The sequence below is a fragment of the Staurois parvus genome, unplaced genomic scaffold (assembly GCF_062004578.1).
Source record: "Staurois parvus isolate SC_StPar_1 unplaced genomic scaffold, SC_StPar_1.0 ptg000183l, whole genome shotgun sequence".
NCBI classification, from domain to species: domain Eukaryota; kingdom Metazoa; phylum Chordata; class Amphibia; order Anura; family Ranidae; genus Staurois; species Staurois parvus.
In genome coordinates, this window is record NW_028317979.1 from 9367511 (window position 1) to 9394239 (window position 26729).

The 26729-nt window shown below is 41.3% G+C and overlaps 1 protein-coding gene across 3 annotated transcripts in view; it reads right to left on the minus strand.

The window, feature by feature from the left end:
• The window catches only part of LOC149462208 (very-long-chain enoyl-CoA reductase-like), a 116913-nt gene extending 93303 nt beyond the window's left edge, over positions 1-23610 (minus strand). The window contains exons 1-2 of one of the 3 annotated variants that reach the window (XM_089677298.1): positions 23256-23610; positions 389-580 (exon numbers count right to left, since the gene is read on the minus strand). In XM_089677298.1, coding sequence (XP_089533424.1) covers positions 389-580; positions 23256-23318 — 255 coding nt within the window. In that variant the 5' untranslated portion in view covers positions 23319-23610. The remainder of the gene's footprint in view (positions 1-388; positions 581-23255) is intronic. The other 2 variants (XM_089677297.1, XM_089677296.1) reach the window with 2 other exon arrangements.
• Between the last annotated feature and the right edge of the window lie 3119 nt (positions 23611-26729).

Genomic DNA, 26729 nt, shown 5'->3' on the forward strand with positions numbered 1-26729 from the left:
ACCTGTATTAAAAGCAGACCCTGCACTACCAAGCGACTTCTGCCTTTTCACAGCCCTTCCACATCAAAACATGGAGTTCCTGTACTGCAGAGGGTGACAAGATCCTTCAAACAAGATCCCAGGGAATGTTGAGCACCCCATTTTTCATGAGAACTTGCAGTACAATGCAAAAGCATCTTCTTGCAAGAGTTTGAAGGACAACATCACTGTTACCAAGGTGCTGCAGGTGTAAAGAATGTATATTTACTCACTCCTGTTCAGCTCAAAAAGTTGTTTTTTTTTAATAAAGTGAGTTGGGAAGAGGGCATTAAAAGCATTTTTGTTAATTTAAGATCCAGAGCTGGGGTACAGGGAGAAAACCTGCTGAAAAGCCAGGCCTGCCTCATACCTCAAAAGCAGCAGTCCTCTGCGATCGGGTTCCTGTTCTCCTTTTCCTTCCTATGCTGTGTGTTTGAGGTTGGATCCCTACTGACCTGAGAAAAGGCCGGGGAGAAGGTGGGATGCTAGTCGGCACATGCTCAGAAGGATCTCTGCCATACTGATGGGAGGGGGTTGGGTGGAATATACTCCAGGAGGAACCCTGACAAATAAGAAATGCATTAAGTTTTAAGATACAGATGCATCCAGATAACTGTTTAATGTTAGGAAAATACAAATATTTTCAGACATCAGTACATCAATTCCTAGACACCAATACCTAAAGTAGCACACATTTCTGGTGTATTAAAGGCCAACTCCAGCCACAACTTGAATATTTCAGTTAAAGTGGGAAAGCGTTAGAACCTCTGTTGGGTTTTATTGCTGTCCCCAATGAATAGATTTCCCCTCACGTCCTGCCACAGGAGCAATATCTTTTCAATAGGCACAGGGATGGCAAGAAAAAGGGCTATTTATATTGTCTGACAGTGGTGGCATCATGCTGCGGTATCAAACAGTAAAACCACATCATACAATATGACTGTGCAAACTTCTACAGATCAATAACTATGTAGTGAAAGGGCTTGCTTTAGATATAATCTGAATATTGATATTACTGTAGTGCCAGCTGAGCCACTTTAAAGTCAGCCCAGCAGCGATATCTGCTGCTACAAGACTTTCTCTGCCATAGCCAGCATGGAGAGAGGAGTCCATTTGAGCCATTGGCAGCTGCTACAGAGTTTGCCTCCAGCAGCAGAGCAAGGTGGACTTTGATCAACTGACAGGGCCAGAAAGAGTTCCCAATGGCTGCTGCTCAGCCAAACGTTTAAGTCTTTGTTGCCTATACTGGGAACAGTTTGGTTGGGACCTGCAAGGACCATGTGTATTAGACCAGGGATTGTATGTGGAAAGGGTCCCTTTTTATGGCAGGTACCGTGCTGCAGGAAGCTGTGGGACAGGGGTCAAGAGACACTGGAGCAACCAATAGCACAAGTACAAGGGCTAGGGGCTGCTATTACTGCCGCTTGGCTGACAGGCAAACAAGGACTCCTGGGAGCCTCATCGTGAGGTGCTGGAGTCCAGGCAGGAGCTCCTGCTGAGACGGTTTTCCATCTAGGAGACTGAATTATTGTACCTATTTGAGAGAGGACCTGGGAGTGAGGGGTGGGACCTTTCTGAATATGGAAGAGTTTTTCCATCTTTCTTATCTGCTCCACTCTTTCTATCCAGTCCTCTCTCGGCGCCTCCACTTTCCGCCAGAACTTGGGTATAAGGCCCTTTGCAGCGTTTAGATAGTACCATAACCCTGATTTTTTATATTTATTCACTGTTATATCTGTATTATGCAAGATACATACTTCTGGGTCCAACCCTATATCTATTTCAGTTATTTTTCCTATCAAATGGGTAATTGACTTCCAAAAACCTGGATTTTTGGGCAACTCCACCATATATGGTATACCGTACCCATTTCTCCACATCCCCTCCAACACAACGGTGAATTCTCTCCACACATCCTATTTTCTACATTTGGTGTGATGTGCCATCTTGTCAAACACTTATAGTTCATTTCTACTTCTCTCATAGAAACATTTTCGTGAATTAATCTATATATTCTACTCTGTTTTTCCTCATCTATCAAAACACCCATGTCAGTTTCCCATTTTACTATATATGTTGGCTTTGTGTTTGTGTCCAGTTCAGTGAGTATCCTATACATTTTAGCAATCCCGTGCTTCCCCTCACCTCGTGTCCCCAATACCTTTTCAAGCAAGTTCCAATTATTTCTTGTCCTTAAGGGTATTGGGAGACTTCCTACAAAACATCTCAGTTGATGATACCGCCACTCGTCTAATTTAGTAAAAATCTCACCCTTTTTTTTTTCTAATTCCTTAAATGACCCTAATTTACCCTCCACCAAAATCTCTTAATTGAACCTCATCTTTTTTAAGCCACCTGCCCCCTATTTCTTCTCTACCTGGGGGAAAAAAAAAACTGTTACTCAGTGGCATCAATGTTGAGTTAAAAGCCCATTTCATATTTTTGTGTACATTATCCCAAATCCTTAAAACATTCAAAGTATGTATTTACATTATCATTTAAACCCCTATACTATGTTGGCAGCCATATCACCCTACCCAAATTTGTCCCGCTGAGTTTATTTTCAATTCTCACCCAACTTTTCTTATAATTGTACACCCAATGTATAGTTCTTGCCAGTATTACTGCTTTATAATATCTTTTAAGGTCTGGGAGCCCTAGTCCACCTCTCTCTTTCTTCCTACTCAACAACTCATATGATACTCTTGGTTTTTTATTCCGCCATATGCATCTTAATATCAATTTCTTAATTACTTTGAAAAAGGTTTCTGGAAGTTTGATTGGTATCATTTGATATCTATATAGGACCTTTGGTACTATTACCATTTTTACCAGATTTATACGCCCTATCCATGTCGGGCTTCCTCCTTCCAATATTTTTAATTCCTCTCTAATCTCGTTTATCAATGAGATATAGTTTAGTTTGTATAAATGTTTATATGATGCTGTAAGTTTTACTCCTAAGTAGGTTATATCTCTGTCTTTCCATTTAAAATCTCCGTTTTTGTTGGGTTGATCTTTAAATTTGACAATTCTCCATACTCCTTTAATAGCTTTATTAAGTTTGGAAGTGTTATCCTGGGGTTTCCCACATAGAACAACAAGTCGTCCGCAAAAGCAGCAACTTTATGTTCCGTGTCATCTATCTGGATTCCCTTTACATCTCTATTTAGTGTTATTGTTGACAGCAATGGTTCTAGTGATATGACATACAGAAATGGGGACAATGGGCATCCCTGTCTTGTTCCATTTGACATCTCAATGGGTGTCGACCTCTCCCCATTTACCACAATAACCGCAGAGGGGTATCTATACAACTTCCCTATCCACTCTCTCATTCTAGGCCCAATTCCCAGAGCTTCTAAAGTATCCATCATGAATCTCCAGTCTACCCTATCAAATGCTTTCTCTGCATCGATCGAGAGTAGCACTACCGGTTCTTTTCCCTTTTTACTTTTCTGGACAAGCATCAAGGATCTCAGCCCATTGTCTTTGCCCTCCCTCCCTGGGACAAAGCCAACCTGATCCTCATGTATCCATTCAGGCATTAATTCCTTCAATCTATTTGCTAGGACCTTTGCGTATAACTTTGTATCAATATTCAATAATGAAATAGGTCTATAGCGCGAACACTGAGAAGCATCTTTTCCTTCTTTTTGAATAAGCACCACATGAGCTTGTAGCGATTCTCTTCTTATTTCCAACTCTCCACCTAAAGCATTCATATAGTTTTTAAGTTTTGGTACTAATATTTCACTATATTTTTTATAATATCTCACCGTATAACCATCTGGTCCTGGACTTTTCCCCTGATCTGTATTTTTTAAAGCTATTTTTATTTCTTCCTGTGTGATTTCTGCATCTAGGGAGTTCAATTGTTCTTCCTTTAATTTTAATAACCCAGCCATCTCCAGATATTTCTTTTTTGATACTTTTCACTTTCTAACTTTTTTAATCCTTCCGGGGGGCTAATATTGTATAATTTCCTATAATATTCCTTGAATACTTTGATGATTTCTCTGTTTGAGTGGACCAAGTCACCCTTAGCATTTTTTATTTTTTCTATATAATTCCTATTTTTCTTTTTCCTCAGGGCTCTCAGATATTTTCCAGGTCTTTCCCCCCCATCTATATCTCTCACTTAGGACCCTGTTATATACTCTTCTCCTCTTCCATTACATCTTCAACTCTTTTTTTTTATCCTCAGCTCTATTTCTTTTGTTATTCTGTTCTTATGTATTTGCTCTAATTTACTTATTTCTTCTAGTAGCCCACTCATTTTTTCTCTTTTGCCCCAATCGCTATCAATACTCCTCTTATGTATGCTTTATGAGATTCCCACTCTGTGGCCCTTGATACCTCACCTGTCTCGTTCTCCTTGAAGAAACATTCGATCTCCTCACCTATTTTCTGAGCAATATCCTTTTCTAATAAGAGTGTCTCATTCAATTTCCATCCGAGCCCTCCTATTGTTCTCCTACCCCATTCCATTTTCATAATAACTGGGGCATGGTCCGATAAGAATATCGTCTATTTTTACTTGAGTCAGATATTCAATTAATTGATGTTCTATAAGTATATGATCTAATCTTGAGTACCTCTTATGCATGTTTGAAAAAAAAGGTGTAGTCCCTATCTTGCATATGTGTGATTCTCCAGGCATCTATCAGTTGACATGTAATTCTTTTTTCAATAATTTCAGGGCCCTACATCCCTCCCTGTGTGTGGGACGTAGCATCTTTTTGTGGGTCCATACAAAAATTCAAATCTCCTGCAAGAATCAGGCGTCCCTTTTTAAAGTCCATCAGCTTCCTCAATACTTTTTTCAGATACTCCTCCGGTCTTATATTAAGACAATAGATATTAGCCAATGTACATTCGGTCTCCTGTAACTTGCCCTTTAAAAATAAAAATCTTCCCTCTGGGTCTGTTTTCCTATCTTCCAACTCAAACCTGATATTCTTTGCCAGCCCAATTGCTACACCTTTTGCTCTTTTAACCGGTGAATCTGCATAATACCATGTTGGATGGTATCTAGATTTTAACTTAACATTTGATTCTATCTCAAAATGTGTCTCCTGCAAAAATATCACTGAAGCTGCCCTGTGATGTAGTTCTTTAAATAATCTAAATCTCTTCCCAGGACAGTTCAGCCCATTTACATTATGTTATAAACTGCATCTCTTCCATCTTACTTGGGTCTCCCCTTTTTTCCTCCATCTGTATATTTTCTCTCTTCCTCGCTTTTATATATTCTTTTATCCTGCAGAGAATTATCCTCCCACCCCCCTACCCTCCCCCCTCCCTCCCCCCTCTTTTTAGGCCTACTATTTGCCTACCAATCATTTGTGAAAATACAATCCACTTTTGATTTAATCTATAGGGCAAAAACTCCACCCATGGACAACTTTTCCCCTTCCCCAACCTCCCCTTTAACCCCTAAGTCCTACCAAAATATCTCAATAACAGTGGTTTGAGGACGGTAGGGATAAGGCAGAGAAAGACAGGAGGGAGAGAGAGAGAGAAAAAAAAAAAAAAAAAACTATTTCTCTCCCTCTCCTCCCCCCCCCCCCCCCCCCCCTGCCTCTTCCCTCCAACAAATTGCCAGTCCTCTTTTCTTTTTGTTCTAATTTCCCAATGTTCTTCTTCCCAACCAGGAATCTCCATTCTTTGTAGTTTAAGTCTATCGCAAAAAATTTTCAAATCTTCTGGGAACCTGAGATATGCTGTAATTCCATTTCTCCATCCTATTAGGCACTCAGGGGTCCCCCATCTATATTGCACATTCTGTTCTTTCAATCTTTCCAATAGAGGTCTAAGGGTTCTCCTTCTCCATAGAGTCTCTGGTGACAAATCCGCATATATCTGTATGTCCTTTCCTTCGTACATAATTACTGATTTTCCCTTAATCCTCTTCCAAATTTTATCTTTATCTAGGAACTCACAAAATTTAACAAGTATATCTCTTGGCCTTTCCTTGCCTAAAAATTCCGTCTATTTTAGTCTTTTCCATATCAGTACTGTCCATTATGGAGTTTAATATTTTACAGACCACCGCTTGCAAATTTTCTCCTTTTGAATTCTCTGGGACCCCTCGTATCCCAATATTTCTCCTCCTGTTCCTATTTTCTTGTGTCTCAGCCTTATAGAGCAGTTTTTCTTGGGCTTTCCCTATATTGATTATTTCTTTTTCCAATTCAGAGATAATTTGGGACTGATTTTTAACTTTTTCCTCCATTTCTTCCACTCTCACCAAAAGGTGTGCCAGATCATTTCGAATATTTACAATTTCTTGTTTTATTGTTTTCTCCAGTTCTTTGAACATTTCTGCCATTTCTTTTTTGTTTGGTATTTGTAGCTCTGTCTTCATCTCTATATTAGCTGATATTTGTTGGCTACTAATGTCAAGGCCTAGCGATAGTCTAGGGCTACTTTCCAGGCTTAGGTCTGCTTCACCTTTTCCACTTTTATCCCGAGACCTTTCTGGGGTTATATTTCCCTGGGAGGTATATTTTTTGATAGTACCGGTCTGAGTCCCCTTTAAGCCCACTTCCCTTTGCATTTTTATTTTTCATTCTTCTATGGCTCTTATTCTTCTTTATAGGTTCAGGGGTTGAGGAGAGATAGCTTAATATACACGTCACACCTTATCCACTCACTTGGTTTTCAAACTTTTTTCGTTTTTCCTCTTCTCCTTTCCACTCCTTTACATTCCCCAATCAAGGGGGTCCCCTCTTTTCTCTCATACACTGCTTCTCCTAACAGCTCACAACAGAGTACAATATTTATCAAGTTTCGGCCAGAGTCACTCACCCTCCTCGTGTCTTTCTTCCTCTCGTGACCCGGCTAGCAGCTCTCTTCATCTGTCTTTCAGCTGGGCAGTGTGTTCATTTAGGGGACTCCCTAGGGTATCCTCCGCCTTTCTCTCTCCAATCCCCAGTGCCTCTCCTCCTTCACAAGCAGGGCTCCGAGCAGTGGGCCAGCCAGCAGGGCCCCAGACAGTGGACCAATAAGTATGGCTCCAGATAGTTGACCAGCAGTCAGGGCCTCGGCTAATGAGCCGGCAAACAGAGCTCCGGGTAGGGACCGACTATCAGGGCTCCGAGCACTGGGTTTGGCATGCAGAGCTCCGAGCAGTGAGCTAGCAAGCAGGGCACCAGACAGTCAGCCGGCAAACAGAGGTCCGAGGATTGGACCAGCAACAGGGCTCCAATTAGTGAGCCCGTGAGCAGGGCAGCTCCTCTCTCTCCGCACCAGACACCGGCCGGCTTCCTGGTTTCCCAGCGATGCTTAGTGGCTGACCACGTGGCCACACCGCTCCTCCTAGTCTCCCAGCAGCCAGACACTACTTCACCGTCGAGCACCGCAGCCGAACCCAGTCTCTCGGATCAGTTCTCCCACAGAGCTCCTCCGTCTATCCAAGGGGGACCACCGTGCTGCAGTAAGTTTTTTCACTGAGCTTCCACATTACAGGTAGGGGTTTGGGGAAGTCGGGTGGAGGAGCTCGTCCGAGAGCTCCTACATCGTGCTCTCCTCAGCTGCCATGGTTAGGCTCCGCCCAGCCTTTCAGCATGTTTTTGGGGGGTGGGACCTTTCATACGTCTTCAGGAGGTCCCATAAAAACCAAAAGACCATTTTCAGTGGTGAAATTCTGTAATACAGCTGATGTTGACAACAAAGAGGACTGGAGCTCATAACTACTCTGGGATTATAAACACTCCCACTGGGGAATACATGCCCCAAATAAGGGCCACAATGCTGGCTGGACTGTGTAGTATTCCACTGGCCAGTGATAGATTCAACTTTAGCAGTTGGAATACACGGTTGATACCTTTAATTTAACCTGGTGTGTAAGGCAAAAATGGACAGTGACCTGTAAAGTCATATTGGCACCATAACTGTCGCCTAACCAACTTTCCTTTCATTAAGTAATCCAAATGAAACAGTCACAGTTGTGTCCATGGCCACTTGGGTCCAGATACAGGGTGGTCACTGGTTCAGGGCAGGAGGACGCAATACATCTAGCACCTCCTCCATTGGTAGTGCTACATTATGCGGCTTAAAATAGAAGACCAAAAGGCAACTTTTTATTTTGTAAGAGTAAAAGGATTATAACCTTAGTCTGGGTTTTCACCATCTCTGTACCATAGGGGAGATTTCCTCTCACTTCCTGTCCCATAGCCAAAACAGAAATGAAGAAATCCCTCCAAAGCGTCCCACAGTCACCAGAGTTAGTGTTTCTATTGGAAGATTCCCTAATGCTGTGCTACGGACAACCCAAAATTTGAGATTTTATTTTAGTTTTGATAATAGTAAACCAGACAACGAGAGGATGCATCTCCCTAATGGGGACACTATCGCAATAAACCTGACAGGTTTTCCAAACCCTCTGTCTAGAACTAAAAACAAAAAAAAAAAAGTTTTGCATTTTGTCACTTTGATAATACTGTACACTCCTTTTAGATTTAGAGTAACTTGTATGACCATCTTATTTCATTTTTCCTCAGACCTACTCCATTGAAGCACTAATGTGCATTCATATGCAAGTGGAAGTGTTTGTTGCATTTACGAGTGTTTTTGTCAGTTAATCCTGTTTTTAACTGACCACTACAAGTTAAACACGTTTTCTTAGAATGTTTAACAGAAACATGAATAAACCACCACATATTCTTAAATAGTGTATTATTCTACAAGAACATTTGTCAATGGAATCATTTTATTTTGTATAGTATTCCAGGTAAGTTTTTTGCAAGAAAATACAACATGCTGTATGTATGCACATGAAAGCAGTGCAATGGCGTAAACTAAGGCTCATTGAAATACATCTTTCTTGCATATATATTTGTACTCATTTAAAATGCATTCAACTGCTTCTGGTGTAAATGAGCCCTTCATGAAATATATTTTATAGTAGAACCTCTAAACAAGGACTACCGTCAAAATATACCACTTATTTATGGCTACACAAGGAGAGATTTAGCCAAGATGATATTTCCACCTACAACTATGACTCTCCATAAGCTCTTCTACCATCTCCCCTCAAACAGATGCATCAATAGAAAGCCGCAATCTGAGGTCTATATTTGTGCTTAAGGAAAACTTGGCACCACTGTGCCATCCTTGGAAGGATTTATATGAAGGAAAAAAAAAAAAAAAAAAACTGGATTGCTGCCATTTCTTCCTTGCGAAACCATTAAATCAGCATTGCAAATAGTAAATCACACCTAACTACATCCTGCAAAAAAAACAAAGAAATTAGCAGTCATTGAGGAAATGCTGAATTATAATATAAACAAGTGCTCTAAATTTTCATGAAGCTTAACCTTGAAAGTTAATTGAAATACATTGTCAAGCATGTAAAAAAACCCACCTAGGTAGCGTTAGCGGTTTAAATGCCCAAATGTGCATGAGGCCTTATTCAAGGCAAACTCATCCATCCAGGTCTTATTTTGTGGACAAATTACTTTTGAAAAACACATCCCCAGCATTTCTAGTTGCAGCCATCTTGAGTAAAGCCTAGTACACAATGAGGATATCGAACGGATGATCGTCCTTTTTTGCATACAGTGCAACTTCAGAAGTCATGTAATGTATTTTCGTTTATATATAAACAAAAAAAAAAAAAAGTGACCAAGACTGCACTTTTTTCTCTTTACTATACTGCATCAATGGCTTCCCTACTGCCCTATAGCAGAACTACTGCTGCAGGGCAGCACAAAATCATGTATATATACACCCGATTTTGCATTTCCAGGTAGGGGGCACGCCACACAGCAGAGAAATACACAGCAATACATTTCCCAAAGTAAGGCAGGCCATACATTCTACAATTTTGAGATTTTTGGTTTAGATTTACCAAAAACCATATAATATGAGGTCAACCCTAACACTTTCAATTGTATCCAATTAGGCAGGCTTTTGCACTACATAGTTGAAGGTAAAGCTGAAGGAAATTGGGCAGAAATTGGACAGAAAATTGTATATAGTGTATGGCCAGCCTGAAACACACACACAACACACTTAGTAAAACAGCACACAGTTAACCCTTTGATCACCCCAGATGTTAACCCTTTTTATTAGCACTGATCACTGTATTAAGTGTCACTGGGGATGTTAGTGGCAGTTAGTCTCCCCCCCCGGTGTCAGAATTCCCTCCGCAGTCCCGCTATAAAATCGCTAATCGCAACCATTACTGTTACTGTTTGTTTTTCTTTAAAATTGGTCTTTTGTTTATTGCACAAAAAATAAGGTGATCAAATACCACCAAAAAGCCATTTGTGGAAACAAAAAAACACAACACATTTCATTTATGTAAAATGTTGTATGACCGCACAATTGTCAAAGTAATGCAGTGCCAGATCGCAAAAAAAATGGCTGTCTCTGGAAGGGGGGTAAATCCCCTGAAGGGCAAGTGGTTAAATGAAGAAACGTTTGTTCTAACATACAAGAAAAATTTTCATGCTTGTCCCTTCAGATAATTTTGCATGACCTGTCATGATCAGCTCTTTAAAGCCGTGTACCAACATCCGCAGCCATTGGCACAGAATCTTCTAAAATTATATCCAAAATTACTGGAGTACTAAAAAACAGCCAAACCCTCTAGCTATTTTAAACAAATATGGACTCATATCCAACCCAACAACGTATATTGGCGACACATTCTCTTAGCATCCAGACATACTATTGCCACACACTAGACTCAATGGTTTCTTTTATAGTAGATACATTTTTTCTTCCAAACACCTCAAAACAATCAATACATCTTTGATAGAGCTTGGAAATTCTGGTAGAATTGGTTTAAAACCTACAATTTAAGACAATGCTTAAAATATTCCACTTTGTATATGGTATTTCTATAAAAATGAATGAATATAAGCTACCAATTACCCTAAAAGGGTTAGACATTTGATTTTTTTTCATTGTAGATCAGAATTTTGATACCCTACTATAGTTCTCCATTTCCCTTTACTTTCATGTGTTCTTGAGATTACTACTACTTGTGATTTTATTTATTTCTCCGACAGTATACTGCTTCCTTTTTTTCCCCCCAAATAAAAAGGAAACAGATTATTGGATGATCGCTCCAAAAGTGGCATTTTTCAATCAGATTTTCACATCTTGTATACGAGGTTTATGGGCAGGTGATTTATGTAGCATTTACTTCCTGCAATGTATCTGCCCTTACTGTGATCACACACTAGTAAATCTTGTGCACACAGTACAGTATACATGGGCTGCCAGAACATTTTCACAAGGCAAGGCTTGCAGGCAGCAGGCCACGCTTAGCTGAGAAAGCCCTTCCAGATTAAAAAAAAAAAAAAAAAAAATTGCCACTGAAGACTCCTGGGGTGGGCTACATTATTTTGACCCAGGCCAGAAAACAGGAAGCGGGTCAATTTCCTCATTGGGTAGCCCTGTCTGCTGCCTCCATCCCGCAGTAAAATCTGTTTTCCATTGACTACAATGTATAAAAAAAAATAAATAAATAAATGTCAGAATCAGAACAGCAACTGCAAAATAGTGAAAAGCAAAACTGAAAGAAAAATGTCATTCATGTAAACACAAGGCCCAATAATCACAGATCTACATCCTGTTGCAACATAATCATACAAATACAGCAATTTTGGGGTGGGTTGAAATATCAACCAGCCTCACACATGCCTTGTAAACTCCCATGAAGACATCTCCCTGCAACTAGATTTGTAAGCTCTAATGAGCAGGGCCCTCTGTTTCCTCTTGTACCAAATCGGATTGTAACTAATGTCTACCTTCATTTTGTATAGCACTACGCAAACTGTTGCTACTATATAAATCCTGAAACCACCACCACATCTGGTGTTCTAAAAGGCCATAATTATGCTGTCACCCCAGCAAAGTTAGATATTTCCCTATACTTCTCATTCATAGAACATCTAAACAGTACACACAGGGCCATGCACATCACTCCCCTACCCTAAGAGTAGGTCATTTAATGGCCATACCCAAATCCTACATCATACAGAATATATTCCTACTTGACGACCTTAAATGTAGCATTTTCATAATGGATGCCAATTGGTCAAACCATCTTCACCTGTACCTGTTTAAATTTTGCCTGGAGCATGGTGTTTAAATTTGCATGGCAGACAGTTGTCAATACATATACCACTCTTCCAAGAATAGCAGATTTAGGTACACTAACAAATTGAAGCCAAACTCCATCTCACACTTTATAAAATCAGTTTTTACCTTTTAGGATAAAGGTTTACATGAATAAAAAGCTGATTGTGAGCACACCTGCCAGTGGCCAAAAAGACCATGCAATTTCCCTGAGGTAAAGTTTTTAAAAAAGGGTGCCTGCACCTTTTTTCACAGAAAATGCAAGCATGGCAGCCCACTCAAATTAACAGGCTGCCGTGTCCGCACAAATGGGCTTCAAGTGTGAACCCGGGCTCCCGTCCCTTCTTTCTTCAAGAAGGTACATATACAGTTCTTGAAGTCTCATGTACATGGTTTTATACCCCAGACCTGTAATTTCTGTTGAGTCTCTGGACTAATTCTATCCATATCAGTTCTATCCTTATTTTGTAAGAGGTCTTCAGAACTGGACACCTGGTAAGACCTCATGATACATCCTAGAAGTAAATTTGCTTTTCCCAGTTCCTGAACATGCCGTTTGCTGGCAATCTGAACCCCCAAATCTTTAGTTCTGACCAGTACTCCACCCCAATATTGTATTCCTAAAAATATTTATGTAAATTTTACATTTAGAATCATTGAACCACAGTTTCCACTGCTTTAACTGATCAAACAATGCCAAATCATATTCCATGTTAGACCCCCCTATTGCACACAGTCAGTGATAGAATGAAAAGGTCTGGTGGGTAACCGTATGTCTGATGACACCAGAGTCAATAGAACAGGGTCTTGTAAAGAGCCTTGTGGTACACCACTAGTTTAATCAAAAAGTGTGCCGTTCCTTTAAAATTATATGAAGCATGCAAATCAAGAAAAGTGATGGTACAATTTATGATGGTGATGGTACAATCAACTGCAAGTCCATTTGATCCAAACAAGACCATGGAAAAGCATGTGCTTATTGCTGCTGAACTTGTACTTCAAAAAAGTGCTCCTCAAAAAGGGAAGAACTGGCAATTTAATGGATGAGAATGATCTCAAATGTTAGCGATCAAACAGCGCTCCATTTACACAAGAAATGGCACTCCCACTACCACTCTTCAGTAGTGCGATATCCCTAGTGGAATAAATTGATCCGGATATCACTCAGTAAGCAGGCATATATAAAAAAGGTGTAAATAGGGTGAAGCCTCAGTTTATCGTAAAAATATTTTCATAAAAGTATTGCACTTAAACTTGTGGGAATAAACAGCTTCACATGCACAAACCGACCGTGGCATCAGCCGTCATGCCAGTATGCAATGACACTGCACCAAGACTCCCTCCGATGCGTTTCCCCACAATTGGTGTCCTCTGGGATAGGACCTCCAATCTCAGAGGACGCCAATTGTGGGGAAACTCGTCGGGTGCAGTCATTGCATACTGGTTGACGCCACGGCTGGTTTGTTTGTGCATGCAAAGCAGTTTCCTCCTGCAAGTTTGTTTGGTTGGCAGTTGTGTAGTGGCCCATTCACTTGAATGAATTGCATTTGGCACCAGTGCTGTATACCATAAGTGACAGGAGTGGCTATATGCCATTTTTAGGTGGGCAGTAATAACGTGACTTAACTACCTGTGTTTATGCCCCACCCTGCTAGCATTAAGAATACTTGGTTTCTCCTGCCAAGAAATGAACAATGGCCAAGTCTATATAACAGATGGGGTCCCACCACCACCCCAATCCACATCTAGTATAAATGACCAAGTCCACAGAATGAAAAGTGAAATTCACAAAATGAAAATCTTTCAGTAAGCTTTATTGTACAATGAAGAATGCATTAAATGAAAAATGCCTTTGGCCAAGTTCCACTCTTGGATGTCACCCCGAGAAGAGCTTCATTAAGACTAAGCTCCTCCCATAGTGAAACAAAGGGATGGAGCTGGGTTGCATGGCAGATTGTTTTTCATGTAATGCAATGTTCATATTGAAAGATACTTACCATCTGAAGCAGTACCGTGTGTAAATATTTAATAAATTGGCTTCCAACTCCTAGGGGACCCTTATAGAATTTGGGTAGACTGTGCAGTTGTATGTCTGTCCCTCAGATTGTATTCTGCACCCCCAAACTGGGACAAAAAGGGTGATTTAATGACTTCCAGAAAGGTGTTTCAACCTTACTGAGCTTTGAAACTTGATTCATAAAATGTATGCCATTTTATCTACAATCTGAAGCCTGTGCATACAGGCTTTACACCTCTGTTGGCTTTGTCCTGATCTGACATTTCCTTCCCTTGTCTCTCCTCCCAATAAGTATGACAAAACCCTGACCTGGAGACACTGAGTAAAGGACAGCTATCAGCAAAATATGAATGCTGTAATGTGAGAACAATTAGTCACTCACTCCTAAAACCAGTGTTCTGCAGGGATATGAACATTATCACTTTTTTTGCTTAGTAGTTGATTATAATCACACCTCAGATTTTCATCAGCCTTCTACAGCTTCTGATTTTTCATTAACACTTGCATATGTCTGCTTTACACCACATTTGGGCTGAAGAACAAAAAGTAGAAGAAATAGGGATTCTGTTAAGTTACATTGTCATAGTCCAATCTATCAACCTTACTACTCTTAAAATACATTTTTTAGGTCTCCTCAAAGGAGGAAGGCCATCCAGCTAAAAATATCAGGTGTCATGCTGCTGGTTTCGGCAAGTGGCATTGGCCCCAGAAAGCAGCCACCCCAATCAATTTCTGGAGGAAACTAGGGTTTCATGAAACTCTGGTCGAGATTGGCTGTTCTAACCTGTACTGTAAATCGACAGCTGGAATCAAATTTTGGCAGCAAAATACTCTATTTTTTAAATTGGTCCAAGTACAAACAGCTGTTTGACAGTATATGTACATACAGTGAAGGAAATAAGTATTTGATCCCCTGCTGATTTTGAATGTTTGCCTAATCAAAGAAATGATCAGGAAAAACAACAAAAACAAAAAAAAAAAAAAAAAAAAAAAAAAAAAAAAACAACCCACGAATGGTATACTGCAACACAGACAGAATAGCAACAAAGAATTCAAAAGACTTCATACTTGGCGACAAATCCCTTTTTGCCAATCACAGGGTCAGACGTTTCCTGTAGTTGGCCACCAGGTTTGCACACATCTCAGGAGGGATTTTAGCCCACTCCTCTTGGCAGATCCTCCAAGTCATTAAGGTTTGGAGGCCGACGTTTGGCAACTCGAACTTTCAGCTCCCTCCACAGCTTGTCAGATTAGGGTCTGGAGACTGGCTAGGCCACTCCAGACCTTTAATGCGCTTCTTCTTGAGCCACTCCTTTGTTGCCCTGGCCTTGTGTTTTGGGTCATTGTCATGCTGGAACACCCATCCACAACCCATTTTCAATGCCTGGCTGAGGGAAGAAGGTTCTCACCCAAGATTTGACGGTACATTGCCCAGTCCATCGTCCCTTTGATGTGGTGCAGTTGTCCTGTCCCCTTAGCAGAAACACACCCCCAAAGCAGAGTTTCCACCACCACGTTTGACAGTTGGGATGGTGTTCTTAGGGTCATAGGCAGCATTCCTCCTCCAACCATGAGGAGTTGTGATCAGATGAGACCAAAAATCGAGCTCTTTGGCCTCATCACTTTCAACCAGTCCTCTGCATCAGATGTTCAGTGGCAAACTTCAGACAGGCCTGGACATGTGCTTTCTTGAGCAGAGGGACCTTGCAGGCACTGCCGGGTTTCAATCCTTGTCGGTGTAGTGTGTTACCAATTGTTTTCTTGGCGACTGTGGTCCCAGCTGCCTGGAGATCAATGACAAGATCCTCACGTGTAGTTCTGGGATGATTCCTCACTATTCTCATGACCATTGACATTCCATGAGGTGAGACCTTGCATGATGCACTAGACCTAGGGAGACTGACAGTTGTCTCTTCCATTTGCGAATGATTGCACCAACTGTCACCTTCTCACCAAGCTGCTTGGCGATAATTTGGTAGCCCAGTTCAGCCTTGTGTAGGTCTACAATCTTGTCCCTGACATCCTTGGACAGCTCTTTGGTCTTTGCCATGGTGGCGAATTTGGAAACTGTTTGATTGCTCCTGTGAACAGGTGTCTTATACAGGCAACAAAATTAGATTAGCAGCACTCCCTTTAAGAGACTGCTTCTAATCTCAGCTTGTTCCCTCTATGAAAGACACCTGGTAGCCAGAAATCCTGCTGAATGATAGGGGATCAAATACATATTTCTCTCATGAACATGCAAATCAGTGCATAATTTGTTAGACATGCATCTCTTTATAATTTTTTGTTGCTTTTCTGTCTGTGTTACAATACACCTACCATTCGATTTGTAGACTGATTATTTCTTTGTGAATGGGCAAACATTCAAAATCAGCAGGGGATCAAATACTTATTTCCTTCACTGTACAAGTGCTGTCATGAGCACTAAATGTGTAAAAGTAAGTAGATCCTACAGTGCAACAAAAAAGGTCAAATATTTCTGATCCAATAAAGTCAATAGACAACTATGACTGAATTCTGTACAGAAAGCAGTTGTATTTCTTGGTGATGTCGGTTCTATAGATAAGATAAAACAGGAAAAGAGCCTTTAAGTGTAGACTTCAGAAGAAATTTTATTCAAACTCAATTAGCCACTCACATTGTGGAAGAAAAACTGAAAGCTCATCAAAAACAAGAATGTGATCTCATCTCTAGGGAAAGAAACACCACAGCAAATCAGTGTATCCAGCTGTCAGAGGGGACGATGCTGGCCGAAAACCATCCACTAATGGTAATGCAGACTGGACCCTCACAAAGCTGTGTGGGTCAGTCATGTTCGGAATTCACCCATGACAGTTTGTAACACAAGGAGGCCTAATGACAGCAGTGGTCTCCTCTTACATCTCCCCAGGAGCCACCTGACAATACACAACTGTTAACTGAGGCCAGGACAGGGGTTGGGGACCATGTTTTGTCACATCCACAATCCAAGAGAAGAGCTGGAAAACCCCTTGGACTGCAGCACTGGCTACACTTGGAGGTGCTTTTCCGGTTTTGTTTCCGTGAATATCAGAGCCAGCTTCTTGCCCCAAGGACCAGCTAGCCCAAGTGGATGAACTTTGGCACTACTTCCCTTTATTTCATCATAGTTCATTGGACCTCACTGGACTGGTATTTTACAACTGCGTTTACATTATTTTAGGTGCGTCAATTTCATTGCACCCATTTCCTTGTGGTTCTATACACAAACTGCTTCATCTGGTGAGCACCAACCACCAGTTGGCTTTAAATAAGACGATCACTGTTACAAAAAACCCACACGGTAATTTATAGACATCTTCCCCACCAAGGAAGTATTAAAAGTTTTGTACAGAGTATGAAGCATTAATAATGATTTTGCCCCCACTTCGACTGTCATGCAGTCAGCTACTTTTTGGTAGTCACTGAGCTCCATATTAAGTTGCCTTTTTCAGCTGGTCAAAAAAAAAAAAAAAAAAAATTTAACCGCGATACCATTCCTTCCATTGCAGGCAAACACTGCATTTGCAATCTGCATGAATGAGCCCTAAAATCCAACTACAACCAAATTTAGATTTATTGCCATCAGACTAACCCCTCCCTGTTCCCAAACTGGATTCCTTCACTCCCTACTAGGACAGGAAGTTAAGAGAAATCTCTAACAGGGATGCAAACACCACAATAATAAGGAAGGGTTTGATCCAACAGTTTTTGCTCATCTATGCCTGCCACTTGTGAGGAGTGCACCCATTATTCCAAATGGAACCCAAATGCTCTCATTGGCACCTCTCTGAGCAACATTCTTACATGAGCACAGGGTGGGAGACTGAGCTCATAGAAGTGGGTTCCAACTAGACCTGGCTTAAGAGAATGTCTGACCTTAAGCCAGTGATAGCCGTCATTCTTTAACACCCCGTCCTGCATCTTCAGAATTTTAAAGGACTGCTAGAAGTGTTGGAGGAGAATAACCATGCTAGCCCTGGGTAGGCAAGACAATGTATACATGCAACAATGAATGGGACATTTTCTGAATACAGTGGACCTGTGTAGAAGACCATAAGTTGGTTCCTCTTCCTCAAGATTCTACACGTGTACAGATGGAGCACTCAGCATCCAGCATGTATGTAGCCAGATCCAACAACCTTGGACGCAAACTGTCCAGGCTTGGTCAGAGGTATTGATCACATGCAACTACTCCTGTGAGTGGTTAGATGTGAGCAGTTTCAACACTGACCATTGATTTACACTTAACACCTGTGCCCATCATCCCTCAGACCTTTGATTGCATTTGTAGGGGCTGGGGAGGAAAAGCGTTCACATTACATGCATACTTTGTCATTATTTTGTCGGCACTGCACCCACCCTCACCTTTGAGATTCAGCTACAAATGAGAGGTGCAGCAGTTCAAAGGACAGTGAGCCGGTCAGGAGTGGTCAAGTTGCATCTCAAAAGGTGCAGTAATGTGCACTGCAAACATTAGGGACATGCAGGGCATTTGGTTTCTATGGACATTTTTATGAACAGTATGGATACTTATAAAGGAAAGATAGTATTGAAGCCACAAGGTTGTCCAATAGGTGTTGATATCCAATAGTACCATGATGTGGTGTAAATGATCAGGTCATTCGGCATCTAGCTTCTACACCCCAGCAGACCTTCAGTTTTCCTTGATTTGTAGGACAAGATCATAAGATGAATTGAAGCACAACACCATTGATAAACAGTATAGATACAAGTTTACACTTGTAAAGGTCAACAAAAAGGAGTACCCAATGTGTTTCGGGGGTCCAAATATACCCCCTTTGGCTGTCAAACCAGCTGCTAAATGACATCTGAAGATATTCACTGGTTAAAATGCTTTTCAAGGTCCAGCGATTCTGTCCTGGTACATGGGGGGGGGGATTTACTAAAACTGGTGTACTCAGAATTTGGTGCAGTTGTGCATGGTGGTCTATCCACTTCTAACTTCAGCTTGTTCAATTAAGCTTTAGCAATGAAACCTGAATGGTTTCTCTGCCGCATTACACCAGGTTTTGCACTCTTCAGTTTTAATAAAAAACCCCATTGTTTCATATTGCAAGCAGTAAGGAAAAAGGAATTTGTGAACCCCAAAAAGGACTTTGGCTACTCCCTTTATTGTTCCATTGACACTTACTGGAGTCCAATTTTATTTTGGAGTCAAAGTTATAACGGCAGCAGTTTTCTGAACCTTCTGCAAGCAGATTACCAACCCCCCCAGTCACCTCATACTTACCTGAGCCTGATCAAGCAATGCGCATGACAGCAGCTCTCCCTTCTCATTGGCTCAGACAGCAGCAGGAGCCATTGTTTCCCACTGCGGTCAATTACAGCCAGTGAGGCAGGTGCAGGGACAGGGCCAAGCCATGCTGTGTGTCTTATGGACACAAAGCCAACTTGGAAGTGAGCAAACACTACTGATCCTATAGCAAGCAGCTTGCTATGAGAGTACTCAGTGGGGGAGGATCCAGGAGTGCCAATGGGGTACCAGAGAAGAGGAAGATCGAGGCTGGTCTGTGCAAAACCATTTCACAGAGCAGGCAAGTATGACATGCTTGCAAAACAAAAAAAATAAAACATTCTTTTACAATCACAATAGAGTGGTTTTTGATCATATTCAAGCTGACCATCAGGAACAAAAACATATTTAAATATATTCCTCAACTGCCACAAACATCTGCTTCACAAACTTACTCCGCAAACCCAGATATTACCTTTTAAAAAGAACAGTGACGTCAACACTACACATAGCCTGTGCAGAGAGCAGAGCTGTGGGAGGGGCCCAGCAGCCCCCCCACTACAGAAAATTACAAGAGGGGACAAGAATCAGGCCAATCACCCTACACAAGAGACAAATCACTGCTGCTTCTCTATTACAGGAAGCTCTTGCACAGTGGCCAAGTTTCACAATTGATTATTGATCAGATGTGGAAGAAATACCCAACACCAAGATTCAAGGAAATTTCCTTATCCTGGAGTTCAGCCTTCAAGATTCAAATGGTAGATAGTAAGCCAGTTGTGCGATATAACACAAATTTACAAAAAAAATATAGTGCCTAAAAGAGTTAGGAAACCCAGGACCCTGCATTTGCTATATCTGGTCTCCCACAGTACGCACAACATAGGAATGCAATTTTAGTAAATCTAAACTGCTAAATATCTTCTCATCAGTACTATATAGCAGTCTTGTGCCTTCTATCAGTGTCTGGGCCGAGCACTAGTTAAAGCTTGTAGGTGTTTTCATTCTCCTCTGATTGTCCTATGAGGCTGCATAATCCCTGACTCTGTACGGTGCTGATTGGCCTTGTGTTGATCACATGCACCCTCCCAAAGAAAAAAAAAATAGTAATACACACTGAACTGAGCATGTGCAGAGTGACTCCTAGAGCTCTGTACTATCGGCAGATTGAGTGGGGACAGTAGGAGGATCAGAGAAGACAGGATCCACCAGCCTTTACATAATGCAGAGGATTAACCCTCAAGGTTTCACAGTGAGTATATCAGGCATGCTTTACTGCATATACAGAGATTTTACAGCTGTGGGTTTAGTAACACTAAGCCACAGGTACCTGTCAACCATGAGAAAACCTTGGATAAGCACTTAGTACATACATTATATCAAAACACCAAAAGGAAATAGTCACTTGATCATGTATGGTAAAAGAAAGGTTACCAGACCTCATTGTCCAATTGATCTATTTGGTGCTCTGATATTTTATAAGCATTCCTAATTTTCATCTGGTGATCCAGCCAGCAAGCCTGTTTTCAAAAGAACAAGCTCTCTTGCAAAATTAGTAAATTACAGGGATGAGACAAACCATTTAACACTGACAGGGGTGCTTACAAATGATCAGCTCTATTTACGTAAAACGTCTCAAAAGGAAAAAGCGGTTTGCTGTAATTGAGCTGGAGTTTGCCTTCAATTTGTTATTGTATTCAAATCTGCTAGTACATTTAACAAGCCCCTCCCCCCAGATTAACAATGCTGCTGTACAAAGGTGCCTCTGTACTCCTTCACCCAGGGTGGAGGCACTGGAGGTGTTACTGACCATATCTCCAGGTGAAAGGGGGAAAAAGCCTTATTCAGCTAAAAAAAAAAAATGCTGGTGTACATGGAGCCTTATGCAGGCCATAGACTTAGTTTATCGGCCGATTTTTCATCCAAAAGAATAATCAACCGATTTTCGCACAGTTAGTGGGGCAAGGTCATCGGCCGATTTTCTCGGTTCCTCAATTCTTTTATCGGAAAACATGCGAAAAATTGATGATTTTTGCAATTATTGGCTGCAACAGAATGAGAGCTTTTTCGTTTTTCGGCCGAAAAATCGGCCGACAAACAGTCTATGGCCTGCATTAGGCTCCATGTACATCAGCATTTTTTTAGCTCAAAAAAGCTGGATTAAAAAAAAGCTGGTAATAGCATTGTTTGAGTGTTTAGCAGTGTTTTATAGTATAGAAAAAAAAAAAAAAAAAAAAAGCTGTTAGTGGCAGTTTAAAAGTTTAGAAGCATTTTTCTGCTGGAAAAAAATGCTCCAAAAATAAACTAGAAATATAATTTCTGCTCTTAGAAGCTGAGGCTCAAAAATAAAAATACTCATAGCTGAAAGTAGTGTACATGGAAACATAGGATAACACTAGTTAGCTTCTATGAGCTGAAAAAATGCCATTACCAGCTTCTAGGAACTTAAAAAAATGCTAGTGTGCATGGAGCCTAAATGAATAAAACTAATGCAGCCACCACATCTAATTGGTAAGCTACAATATAGCACATTTTTTGTTGTATTTAATTTTGCTTTAAGGGCAATGCAGCATTTAAAACATTGTTACAGTGTAATCTGCAGACATCATAAGAGATTTGAAAAAAGTAAATTTGCCATGGGAGCATTTCTAGCGCTTGTGCGAAATTCCACCATGTATTCTGTTGTATGCTCAGTGTTCTGGCCCCACAACCAGGCAACCAGCCAAGTGCTGTGGGGGTTTTTTTTAGCATCAGTTTTAAATTGCAAATTCAAATGTCCAGCCCCACAGCCAAGAAAAGTGGGAAGTCTACAAGTGGCAGGACCACACATATGTGTAAATTGTAAGCTCAGTGGTCCAGCTCCACAGCCAGGGGAAAAAAAAAAAAAAAGTGCTGTTCCTTTGAGTGACAGGATCAGCTGTTGCAAACTAAGCTCATTGGTCTGGCCCTTCAGCCACATAGCAGGATCACAGTGCTGTGTAAATTGAAAGCTCAGTGGACCAGCCACACAACCAGGGGGAAAAAAAAAAAAAAAAATTCCTTTTGCGAAAAAGTGAAGCACACTGCTGTATAAATTGTAAGCTCAGTGGCCCAGTCACAGCCAGGAAAAAAATAAAATAAAATAATAAAAGTGGCTCTTAGCTATGCAAATTGTAAGCCGAGCGGGTCTGGCCCCACAGCCAGGACAAGTGTTATATCTTTTCAAATGGCACGACCACACAGCTTTTATAAACTGTAAGCTCAGTGGTCCGGCCCCAGGAAAAGTGCTGTGTCTTGTCAAGTAGTAGGACCACACAGTCGCTGAAAACTTTCAAAGCATTTTTCTCTCCTCCTGATCATAAGAGACACTAAACTGCGCTCTTCCAATCTATAGCTGGATGTACAGCCAACAGCCCTTCCAAGATGCAGAGCATGAAACCTTTTATCAAGCATTCTGCAGCACCTGGGATGTGACAACTGCCTCCAAATGGACAGCAGCATAGTCCCTGCCAGTGCAATGGGTAGATCAGTTGTCACTTTTCAGGAACACTGGCTGTACAAGTTGTAACACAGACAATCCTTATTGACTATATGTACATCACTTATTTATAAAACAGATTTACTGCAGAGCTGCAGATCTGGAAGCCTACAGATACAAAAGTACACCCCCCCCCCCTTATCCAATGGCCATGGCAGAAAAAAAAAAAAAAAAAAAAAAAAAAAAAAAAAAAAAACTTTCCTGCATTCCCTGTCCCTGGCCTCCATAGACACTCCATAGACATCAGGCAGATGTCATGATCTGGATGACTTCTTGCAGCCCATATAGAGGCAGGGATGATCAGGCAGAACGCTCGGAGCTCGTTCCTTGCAGATCCTGGCACTCACCTCGAAGAAACGGATTCTGCTGCTCATGATCGTTCTGTGGGGAAGTCCTCTCCAGCAAGCCATGCATATCCAGCCGGTGCAGGCAGCTCACAGCCAATGGTGACAGCGGGGGATCCCTGCCAGGTCCAGCCAGGGCTTATATAGGAGCAACCCTCCTCGTGTTCCGTGTAGGAAAGTGATGAGCATCAGCAGCACTGCACCTCATCCCTGGAGAATCCAGCGAGATTATCATAGCAAGCCTGGATCGGGAAGACAGCCAGCAATGACTGATCACAGTCCTCTGCCATACACTCAGCCGATCACACCTCACACCCGTCTACATCCCCTGACAGCAGGCTTCCTCTTCATTAAAGGGACTTAAAGGCACACTGCATGGAAGGGACTTTTCCAGGAATTCAGGACAAATGGGGACAGCCATTACACTGACACTTAAAGAGACCTTGTCCCCAAATTTAAATAAAAATATGCACGTAAAGGCACAGAAAAAGCAGTATTTAAAAGTCCTCTGGCTACAGTTTAATTTCACACACCCATACAAAAAAAAATTAAAAAACAACCAAGCACTAATCACACTTAACCCCCCTCCCCCCCCAAGCAAAAGTGCCCTTTGCAAGTCAAAATTCTCTGTAAACAGATAAATTACCCTCTTCCAGTACAAATCCCCTCTCCCAGCTCAAATCTGCTCCCTTCCCAATTCATCCCTCATAGCACAAATCCTCTAAATTTCCCCTTTGAGCATAAATCCTCTCCCTCTCTCCCAGGACAAATCTCTCCAAAATCCCCTCTTCTAGCACCAATCCACCCCCAAGTTCCACCCCTAGACCAAATCCCTCCAATCAATCCTAGTTAGGACAAATCCTTCCCCCAAACTACTCTTCCTAACACAAATCCACCCTCTTATAACAAACAGCCTTCCAAATCACCACTTCCAGCATAACCTCTAAATCCACAAAAATGCCCAGCTCCCACCCCCTCCTACCCACCCCTTGTCCTGGCCCTGCTAAAAAAAAAAAAAAAAAAAACCCACTTACAAAGCCAACTACAACTCTGCTCACAACTAAATTAATCTCAAAAGAACCAAATTGTTCTCTTCACCCTCCCATTCTCTGAAGTCCCCACCACAATCTGTCCATTATGTCTTATATCTGTCAATTTTTAGCCGATCCCTGAGAACCCCTCTCTTCAGAGAAGCCTATCCCACCTCCACCTAACAATTGTACTTTATTTTCTCCACCAGCTCACCCCCTACATTTATTGGCTTTTGTTTCACCCAACTCGGTTTTATATTGTAAGCTCTAACGAGAATACCAATATGGCTGCTGACTTTATGTCGCATGATACTTGCAGCCATTTATTAAATGCACAATTTCAGGAAAAAATACATTAAAATTTTAATGAACACCAACACCCAGGATTTTGGTCATGTCGAGTAAATAGATCCCAATACATGTCAAGACTAAAAATTGCATACACCTAAGAAATGGTGAAACCACTGCACCTAGTTTTTCATAGATGAAACAGGTTATCAGTGTAGAATTATACAATATGGCTCTAGTATTGCTCTTTATGACATCTGCGGCAATTCCTCACGTGGTGCACTCGCTGTTTACGTATTTGTACTGCGCCTATGCTTCCACTTAGATGGGCATGCCTTTAAAATTTACTACTTTTATTCAAAATTTTTCCTCATATTTTAATTTGTGTTCTCCATTTAACTTTGCTATCACAACAAGCCCTCTATGTGATAGCTTTGGACAGTGACTGGTACTCTTTATGGAGACATCAGAGGTCTATTCGACCTGCAATGTCTGCCCTGGTCTCCACCATGCTTTGTTAACCATTTCCCCCATCTAGAAGCCAGGGAATTACCACTCAAACCCTTGCTTCATCACAAAGATGAGGGGATGGATGTTCCTCCATCTCCTCTGTGTGAAGGGATCTTGGGTGTCTTGCCCAGTTTCTGGCACCCTGAAACAAAAAGGGGGGTGGGGGGGGGCAGTACTGTAAAGTGACCAGGCAGCTATGGAGCTGCCCAAACCACTTTTGCAAGACTGCTTATTAGAGCAGCCATGATCTTGTGATGACCACTTGCTGACAGGCCATAATTGTGTACAGCAAGCAGTTATAGCAGTTACCCTAGTCCTAGCTGGACCAATCAAATATGCATATTGCATACTTCAGACTGCTGTGGAGCCAAGAATCGCCATTGACATCACTACAATGACCGTTGTCATCTTCCAAATGCCGTGCTGCATAGTGACCTCATAGGTTGCACTTGCTCAATACAGGTGCCATTTAGAGAATGTCTTGTATTTGTTTTTTCCAATGAACACAGCATTCGCTGATCTGATCGATCAAAATAAGAGCCTGTTCATGAAGAGTATCTTGGTGCTACCAATTGATGCAAAATTATCAATATTCCACTCTGACTCCATTTGATCAAATATTGTAGATCAAAATTGAATCTAGAGTGACCAAAAGGAACGCTCTGGCTATTCATTTGCCTGGGGGATTAGATCATTTTAATGAAACTGCACAATCGCTCAAAAAACAAAACAAAAAAACAAAAATGCAAAACAAAAACCCATGTGTGGCCTTATAAGACTCAGTTAAAAATAAGCAGCTAAACCTACAGAAAATACATTTTAATAATATCTATATCTACATTATATCCATTTTAAGGCTGAATTTCAGGTAGGTTTGGTTTTGCAGTTACAGTGGCCCAGCTTGTACCAGTCTAGTATGCATATTCCATACTTGTGGAGCTGAAGCTGAATCACCACTAATACAGTACCAGTACTGAGTACTCACAGCTGTATTCCGGGTGTGTCTTGCTGCATACTGACAAGGGGGGGGGATTGGGGTTTGGTGGAATTGTGAATTGTGGCCATGCAGTGTGAGCTATCCCTTGTGTTCATTATGTGGCTGGGCAGCTGCTCAGCACAGAGCCTAGAAGATAGTGGTGATCACTGTAAAAGCAGGGACCAAATATAGTGATTCTCTACTTCCAAATGATTCCTCCAGGTATGGAACATGTATACCTACATTGGTTCAAGCTGGACCCGTTAACTAGGCAGAAAGCCTAAAACTCAAGATATGATCTTTATTGCATACCAACAGTGACCATACAAGCTTAAGAAAAAAAAAAGTAATCAATTCTTATCCGTAGAGAAAACCACTTTATAGTTGACAACCCATGTGGCCATGCAATCTTACAACACAATTTTTAATGCCATCATATTGCAGATTGGTGCAAAAGGATTGCCAATATTCCAACCTGTTTGATCAACTCAGTTTGATAAAGTCCAATCTGAAATTGATCGGAAGGAAATTTATGCCTCTTCAACTGTTCTGACTGGATTGCACATCAGATAATAAAATCGAACCATTCCATTGCTCCAGCTTGTACCAATGTAATTATGCATATTACATACCTGATGGACTGCTGCAGAAACAAACAATGTAGTGGTCAAC